The sequence below is a fragment of the Primulina huaijiensis genome, chromosome 12 (genome assembly GCF_012295235.1).
Source record: "Primulina huaijiensis isolate GDHJ02 chromosome 12, ASM1229523v2, whole genome shotgun sequence".
NCBI classification, from domain to species: domain Eukaryota; kingdom Viridiplantae; phylum Streptophyta; class Magnoliopsida; order Lamiales; family Gesneriaceae; genus Primulina; species Primulina huaijiensis.
In genome coordinates, this window is record NC_133317.1 from 18,634,562 (window position 1) to 18,643,901 (window position 9,340).

Here is a 9,340-nt window from a genome sequence, read left to right on the forward strand (position 1 = left end):
AATATTAATAAAGACAAAAACTTGTGTGAGACGGTCTCACGGATCGTATTTTGTGAGACGGATCTCTTAATTGGGTCATCCATGAAAAAATATTACTTTTTATGCTAAGAGTATTACTTTTTATTGTGAATATCGGTAGGATTGACCCGTCTCACAGATAAAAATTCGTGAAAACGTCTAACAAGAGACCTACTCATTGATAAAATAACAGTGAGGGTTATAAATGTAAATGCAGTATTTGATTTATGACGTGGAGATAAGAGCTCACAAAATATTTGAGTATATAATGCACTAAGAATGTGTTAAACTTCACTCAGACCTTCAGACTGGCTATCACAGGGTGCATGCGGTTACTTTCCATCACTGTTTCTTCCTCAAAACGCTACGATCAAACCTATTGTTTAAACTCCATTTCACGACTATTTTCAGCACAAATCTGCGCATTTTAGTCACATTTTCTTTTTTTCCAAAGCGTAATCGAGCTCCGTGAGATGAGCGAAGAAATTGAAGACCGAAGTTTACCGGAGTTGGAGACTCCGGGGTTGGAGCAGAGTTCGGAGCAGTTTCCAGTGTAATTTCTATCGCCAATTGATTGTAGTTTAACGGTGTTGGCAATGCTTGAATTTTTTTGCATTATGACGTTGTATTGAGTTCATGCGTGCAGCTTAGCTTGTGATTTGGTTAATTGTACCGATATTCTACGGACGGAAATGTTATGTTGTTGACCGTGCAGGTTCAAACAGTCGAATAATAAGTATACGAGAGCATTTCTTTTGGAATTTTGCGATAAGGAGTTTCGCGGAAAATTACCTCCAGATTTTGATCTGTTAACTTTGCGGTAAGTGAAACTCCTTCTATGGTGTTGTTTGTGATCCAGAGGTTAGAGTAAACGACCTGATTTATGCCAAGGATCCAGCATTGAGCTGAATTTTTTTTTGTTTAACTGTAAACTATGTATCGCTAGCTAGGCTCCATGGTCTTCTTTTTATGTTTATTTATTTATTTATTTATTTCATAACTTCACAGGAGTAGTTAGCTTTTATCTGAACGATTATGAATTCTGACTTTGTAGCAGTATTCGTAGTTGACGCCGGAGTTGTGTTAGAAATGTAGTGGCTGTGTTATTTAATGATTCCTAATTTGATGCTCATTTGAAGTAGTGAACTAGATGGTGCATCTGAGGAGGATAAAATAGAAGGCAAAAGGAGATCTAGCAATCCATCACTCTGGTGTCCGTTGCCGTCCAAGAGATGGAATTTTAATTTACCAGCTGAAAGGTGGGATTGTCGGTCATTCGTTCTTAGTAAAGGGAGTCAATCACAAATAACTTTCCCTTCAGGTCAGCAATTATTTGTAATCACCTGCAAGAACAGTTTTCAAATAGTAGAACTTTCATGTCCCGTAATAATATCTGTAGAACTGTTAATTTTTTACCAGGATTTCTGGATATTTCTCGAGGAGTGGTAGATATTTTCATGATTTAATGATAAACATGTTGTTGTACGTTGTGTGCCACGAATTCTAAGTATCTGTTTGGCCCAGACTGCTCATGTTTATTGTAGAAGAACCAAAAAGTCACCAAGGCCTATTGTTAAGAAACATATTTCTTTCAACAATTAATATGATTCTATAAATAAGTCTTGCTTGTAATGTTTGACAATTGCATGATCAAAGCAGTCGTTTGGATACCTACCTAACTGTTATATTGTTCAGAATGGTTTGGAAGCTACCTTTTCTTATGGGTTTCTGATAGCATTGATTACGTAATTTATCTAATCTGTATCACAGAGAAGAGAGGTGCCACATTTCAGCCTTTACTCGGACAAAGTGGATATCAAGCTGGAAGTTCGGCCCCTAAATGTGACCAATTTCAACTTCGAAAGAGTGGCAACCCTTACCGCCCTCCGCATTGTCTCAAGGTCTGGTATTTTTTTTCTGAAGCTTTCTTAGTAGCCTCTATTTGTTCAACTAATCCTGATACCGTCGAGTTCTGTCCCAGTCGCTGTACCCTTTTGGGCCTGACATACAATTTGGAAAATGCTTTCTCTGGTCCTAAGTGCTGAAGAAAGGAAATGCCTGCAAAAGATTTAAGAACCTGGAACATAAAGTTTTGCTGCCACTGTATTTAGTCGTAATCAGAATGATTAAGTTGGTTTTTTTGAAAAAAAATTTCCAGATATCATATCCCCAGCATAGATGCATATTGTTCTGGGTTGAGGGGTGGGGGGGGGGGCATCTTTTACTGAATTTCCGTTTAAATAAACATGAATGTGAGCTCCATGATATATATAATGTTGAGACGAGCTGAGATCATTTTGGCTTAACAGATTGATAATGTGAAATTTCACTCTGATGCTTCACTTGAGGAAACTGATTTGGCAAAAAAGAAGGAACCCTTCCTGGAGAAATCGCGGTCAGTGACTGTTGAGCAATGTGAGACTGCAACTGCTGATAATTTTGTCCTGGATAAGACCGGTAAGGTTGAGAACATGCTTAAGCAAAAGTAACCTTAGACAGATTTATGGGATTTGTGGAAATTTCTGATGTTGCTTTTAATTTTCTAGAAGCTTGTGTTGCTCAAGAAAATAGCAGCAAAGGATCTGGCGCCAACCAAATTATGGGGAGTTTTAGTGTTACAGATTCCAGCAACCGACGCTCTACAGCACCGCCAAATAATCCTCCCCCAAGTCATTTGCAAACTAATAGTGGTTGCCCTACAAATCTTATTGAGGTACTCATATTTCCTCTTTTGGATCAAGTCTCTGGCTTTTTTGCTTTATTAGATTCCTTATTTGTGTTATATATCTTTGTGGTTATCATATAGTGTAGGTTTCAGAAACATTACTGATAGCAGGTCTTTTACTTAGGTAAAGGAAAACTCCAAGGTGTTGCTTTATTCTTTACTTTCTCTCCTTTATACTATCATATAATCGCCATTTTTTTGTCAGTGCATGCGCTCCTTCGAGAAATACATTGTAACTGATCTATCACAATAGATTGGTGTAAAAGGAGTAGAAATTAAACCAAGAATGTGAGGCATTATGCTATTTCATCGCTCGTTATGATGATGTACCATTCCCTCTTTCATGATCAATGCAGAAGACATCACAACTTCTTGATTATTGTTCAGAACATGGGATGGAAGTCTTTAAGAAACCATGTTTCTCCACAATAGAGAATAACCAAGGAGATTTAGTCCGTTGCACAACAGAAGATGACAGTTCTGAGTATGAATTTCCTTTCTCAGATGTAGAAATTTACTTAAATTCGATTCTTGGTGAATGTGAAGCCTCCTGGACAAATGAAGGAGGGGGAGACAATGTTGAGTTGGGAATAATCAAGGATAACAAATGCCCCTCTGATGATGAATGGGCTGAAATATCACAAATTCTCCAACTGGAGCGAGTCTATCACATATCAAATTCAAAAATTGGAAACCATTCACCAGAAAATTTGGACTTCAATATTTTGTACAATTCAGATGAAGAAGCCAATTCAGGTGCTGAAATCAATTTGCCAGATGAAGACACCTTGATCACAAACGATGATTTCATATTTCCTCCTCTCCCAACTTCTTCAATTAATTGTAATTGGGGGGAAGATGATTCATCAACATCACATTTGGCGGCCAAGATCACAAAAAATCCAGAAGCTCTAAATTCTTCAAAACACAGTTTTAAAGTTCAACCGTTTCTTGACGCCCCAAGATTGGTTACTTGGGGGAAGCTGCATTCTCTGCAACATCAATCACATGATATGCTCCATTCAAAAATGCCATATTTCAATCTAGGGAATGATCGAGTGAATTTTCACCATCCATTAACCACCCCAACCATCACCCGATATTTACCACCTAGTCCATATCACCATACTTGCTCTAATGCTGGTCCAACGTCTTTCCACGGAACAGCTCTAACAAAACCAAAAGCTAATGACTCTGACGTACATTACTCACAGCAACCGTATATCTGTCCACAGCAACATAATCAGATAGAGCGACCGTATGTGTGGAATTCTTCAGATAAAGCAACCTTTCGTGGCTTTGGATAATCACTTTCAGGTATATAATATTTGTTGATTTGAGATCGTCAAGCATCTTCCATGTCATCAATGCATTGTGAACTTAGATTCTTCACCCAATCCGTTTGATCCGATCGTGCTGTTACAGGTGGATTCGATGATCAAAAGGCGTCTAGCATGCTATATGCTGACAAATTCTGTTGTAGTATTCCATATTCAAGAACACAACCAGGCGGTAGAACATCACTACAACAATGATCGACGTTTCGTTGCTGTTTTTGCTAAGTAATCTCCTTACTCGGTCCTACGTATCTTGATTCTGAATATTAGGAGTATATACAGCTAAAGGTTTAAAACACAATAAGCTCATAGATCGAAGATTCGGAAACTGAAATGTTTAGGGAGAACTTACAATAATGTGCTTGTATACATTGACATTTCCGCTGCGTGATATTAAGGATGGTTTGCACTTACGATATATTTGTATCAAAGGATTTGGTTTTGAAAAACTTGATTTCAGGAAAGAATTAAAATGACTCCCTATATCCGGAAAATAATAAGAATCTTGGATACTTCCTCAAGATACTACTATCTGGGTAGCGACTGAAAAACCGCTATGCGGTGAACTTTACAATGACATCCACGTGGGAGGTGTTTTTACAATTATTTCTCCCAGCTGCCTTTAGGATATAGGCAATAAAATCGAAACCCAGGATGGTGATGTAGAACGTCGCCTATTTTCTTGAAACTTGCCTGTTAGTACAATCAAACTAATTGAACACATCAATTTAACTACAGTAACAAGGCAAAATTTGCATTTATAGACAAATAATTTATATGTACGCTACAATATATACATAACCATTAAATACATAGTAGAGATACAAAACTTGTGACGAGAAACAATACAAACAAATACATAATATTGACAACTTTTCTAAGGAGTGGGGAGTCTCCAAAAGTTTGCCCCTATCCTGTCATTAAAGAGAGTTGACATCCAAAGTCAGATGAATGCGCCATTCATGCACTGATGGATCCATGGTGCACCTCACTTCTAAAATGACCAAAGGAGCATACGCACACCAATACCATCATAAATTACGTCGCATCCTCAGATTCACTACCAAGGATGTGATCAATTACATCATAAGCACTATCTTTCTCCGAGTCGATCTCGTATGATGAAAGTAACCTTCTCTGCAATAGTAAAATGATATTGTGAGTAAAAAAATATCACCAGCTCATTATACCTTAATACATGCCTTCAAGGAAAGATGGAGACGAATTAATGGCAAACATTGCATGTACATCTTACGCGTTGAAGATTAAGTGATAACAGAAACCAAAAGAAGACAGTACAAATAGTAGAGATGGAAGAAGCATATTCAAGTATAGGGAAATAGGAAGGAGAGACTGCATGATAAACTTGTGCTGAACCAAATGCTAAATTAGCACTTACATGATCCTCGAAATCAGGACTGGCCAGATTGATGGATAGATTTTTCATCAACAATAACACCTGCTCAAGATTCCAAGGGATTGTAAGATGCTAAGGCATTCACAAAAAAACTAAAGCATTGATTTTGGAATATTTGACAAAGATGATAGTATTATCTATCGGACAGAGCGAGGGAATGAACGAGTTGTAAATATGTTATCATAAGCAAAATGAACATTGAGAATTTAATAAATTCAATTCTCTGTTCCTGATTCATCTACAGTGTCACTCATGACTTCTTTGAAACATTTTAAATGCAGATGGACAACATATTTATATGGAATTTTTTACATTCACTTATCAAAATAATAACTTCAATTGGGTAAAAATGATATCATACTGTCTCAACATCAATTGGGTCCATTTTCTTCAATTCCTGCAATTGGTCCGTCACATTTGGATCAAAGACACTTCCTATGAAGCTGTATACTTGAGCAAAATCAGGAAGAACTGCATAAGACAGAATTAAAAGGTGATAAGCAACTGAAGGCATCAGTTTAAAGATGGTATCGATACCACTAGGTCGATGGATCCCATTTAATCAATAAGTTATTGATCATATTAAGATATGACAGACATGATAATGAAAAGCTCAGACCTATTATTAGTAAAAAAGAACAAGTTCAAAGGAAAAGCAGAATGCATGAGGCAGACAATGGTGAGGAATATCAGACGAAAGAGTGGATAATCGCTACCAGAAAGCAATCCATCTATAAAGGAAACAGTGTCCTTTGGTATCCAGGAAATAATAATGATTTAGACATCGGGCAGTGCAAGAATTTAAGAGCAATATATACCATCAACTTAAAAAAGCAAATGAATTTCACGAGATATTCAAGAAATGACCAAGATAGATTCGGTCGATGTATAATGAAACAAAAAACCAATACAACATAGACATCACCATTCATTCGCATTCTATATCAATATTTTCTGTCGCCTCACCTGTTGGCCTTGTACGTGGAGTGCTCTCATTGCTGCTGCAATAGTAATTACTGGGCAGTGACTGTGTAGCAAATTTTACATCATCTGCAACACAACAGACATTTGGACCTCTCTACCGATACTATTACGCTAAAGCAATAAAATAACTTTTCATATAAGCAACAAAAATTAATGGACCTCTAGTTGCATGTGACAAACTGGTAGTGTGCACAGAATTGTCTGTCCAGTTATGGTTGGATGCTGCAGCATCAGAATGCATCAATAACGGTGAAGAATTGGGCCTCCTTCCAAATCCAGGATCAGGAACAGCAGGGGATGACTGGAAAGCTGACACTGCTTGCGTGACCGCAGTTGCTAAAAACATATCAAGCCAATTTTTAAGCTATCATACATCCCAGCTTCCAGCATTCAGAATTCACAGTTTAACAGAAAAATCATACCAATTTTAGAAGCTTTCTGCGGATAGGGATGGGCAGCTTTCCTTTTTGGCCGAGGTGGAGGCAAATGTTCACTTGTTCCACTCTTTTGAACTTTCAGAAAATACTTCTGTGCATGGCTACGAATCTACAAAAAGTTATAAACCATCTCATATATACAGTGACAGAAATATTTTGCTTTTAAAGTCCAATGTAACAAAATATTACTATATTAGCCATAACTATGTTAAAAAAATTGTTCGATGACGAACGCATAACTCTTGGACTCAATATGGCAAAACATGCAAAAAACCAGTGGCAGTATAACCTATAAAACAAAAATGAATTTCGGCAGCGGAAAATAAAAGGTTAATTTTCCTATTAAACCTAGCAGGGACGTACTTGCATAAAAATCAAAACTTTTTACGACCCTCAAACAATCAAGGAAATAAGTTTCCTTCACACCAAAAACTTCTGAAAAAATAGTCCAGGAAGAATATAGACGCAATGGGGACAATAATGCATTGACTATTTGCATTACAAAACGATCAAATGGAGCTGTGGAGTATATAGGCTAGCTGAAGATAAGAAATAACCTGAATGACTGTCTTTGATCCAACAAATGCTTCAATCTTCTTCCAATCACGATCAAAACTGTTATCAGCAAAAACAAACATAATCCGATAATTGCACCACAAAGGTAAAAAAACGAGAACACTTTAATAACTAAAAACATAAAAACATCGTGCAATAGACAGTGACAATGTAATGAAGCAACTCACAACCTTAAAGATAGAAACATATAAAATCCCATCATTATTTTCTATAACAACTAATCTTGCATCCAGAAGTGCCCACAAGTATACAATTTTTCATTCGAAGAAATTGAGCAAGTCACGAGATCTATGAACCTTCCCTCGACGTCAAAATAACTGGTTGAATCAACAATATACTCGGTAATTTAGCTGAGAAACTACTTCATTTGAACTCATTTAATCTCTAAAATGTTGCACCGTCGTACGAAAAATAAATATAATTCAAACCACAAGAGATAAAAGGATGAAATTCACAAAACTCATGATATTCTGAAATCATATTTCCCAATTCAGGTGATTCCAATTCAAATCCACACTGCACAACTCATAAACCCTAATGCAACCGCACAAACCACAGCCTTCAATTCGAACTAATCCAAATAAGGAGACCTCATCCCTCATCTCTCGGCAAACACCACACAAATAAAAACCCTAATTTCATATTTAGAACAATAAATTACGGAATTTTGAAGTGAAAAAGGGAATTTTGAACCTCCAAACTTACAGGTGTAGTGCCTCGAGAAACTTGTCGTGCTCCGGCTCCGTCCAGCTCTCGCGCGACTTGGTGATGGTGTAGGGCTTTCGGATCTTCTTATTCGGGTCGTCGGGCGAACATATGGCATTGGAGACCCCGGGAGAAGAGAAGGAGCCGAGATTCGGCAAGGCCATCGCCGCCGAATCCAAGGGGAAGCTATCTGGTGGGTTTGTGGTGAGTGATAACATGCGCCGGGTTCTCCTCAGCTGAGATGAAACAGTAGTTCGGTCGTAGTTAGATTCGAATCATGGCACAAATAAACAACACTTGACTACCGTACTTTGATTCAAATATATTATAGAGATTTATTAATGATAAATAAATTTTGACAAATATCAAAGATTGGGTATAACGTAAGACCGTCTCACGGATCTTAATCTATGAGACGGATCAACCCTACTCATATTCACAATAAAAAGTAATACTCTTAGCATAAAAAGTAATACTTTTTCATGGATGACCCAAATAAGAGATCCGTCTCACAAATACGACCCGTGAGACCGTCTCACACAGGTTTTTGACAAATATCAAATTCTCTTTTCCAAATCATCTCACCCACTATAATAGCATTTTTAAAAGAAATCAAAATAATAAAATTATTATTCAAATATTAACTTAAAAAAATTACTTAGTATCATATTTCATAAGTAAATTTACTCATATTAACATATATTTTATATTAAATTTAATCTACATGTAAATATGTTGGATTTACTAGTTTCGATGGCTCAAAATTCCATTAAATTCATATTATTTATATAATCTTATGCGCCGAGGAAAAACATATTCAACTTTTTAATTTTTTAAAAAAATTTTGCAATGTTTTTGAGTCGGTTTTTTAAAAATTATAATTTTTTAAAAAAAATAAAAAGATCAAACTATAACTATAAGGTCTAGAAATTCAAACGACGTAATCTGACTTAATGCGAATTTAGGTGTAGAGCTCAAATTCAGTACACGTAAAACACATGCATTATTTAATTGTTAAATTATTTATTCAAGTTTAAAATGATTTTTAGCAATACATGATTTATTTCTTTGCATTATTTAAATTTTTTATGTTTTGTGATGCACGTTAAAATGTTTCTTGAACTTCATGTTTCAGGCGATT

At 36.3% G+C, this 9,340-nt stretch overlaps 2 protein-coding genes across 2 annotated transcripts; one reads left to right on the forward strand and one right to left on the reverse strand.

Annotated features, from left to right (window-relative positions):
• The first annotated feature begins 358 nt into the window (after positions 1–358).
• Positions 359–4,465, forward strand: LOC140990554 (uncharacterized). Its single transcript, XM_073460292.1, has 8 exons — positions 359–571; positions 734–838; positions 1,161–1,339; positions 1,789–1,919; positions 2,328–2,475; positions 2,565–2,731; positions 3,100–4,060; positions 4,169–4,465. Exons 1-7 carry the CDS (start codon positions 492–494, stop codon positions 4,048–4,050), a joined length of 1,761 nt encoding a protein of 586 aa, XP_073316393.1. The 5' UTR covers positions 359–491; the 3' UTR covers positions 4,051–4,060; positions 4,169–4,465.
• A 357-nt stretch (positions 4,466–4,822) lies between these two features.
• LOC140990764 (protein REVEILLE 6-like) lies at positions 4,823–8,495 on the reverse strand. The gene is made up of 8 exons (XM_073460622.1): positions 8,200–8,495; positions 7,476–7,533; positions 6,904–7,027; positions 6,641–6,817; positions 6,464–6,547; positions 5,859–5,968; positions 5,480–5,539; positions 4,823–5,217 (listed from the first exon to the last, which is right to left on the reverse strand). The coding sequence occupies exons 1-8, from the start codon at positions 8,415–8,417 to the stop codon at positions 5,119–5,121; spliced, it is 930 nt and encodes a 309-aa protein (XP_073316723.1). The 5' UTR covers positions 8,418–8,495; the 3' UTR covers positions 4,823–5,118.
• Positions 8,496–9,340: the final 845 nt, after the last annotated feature.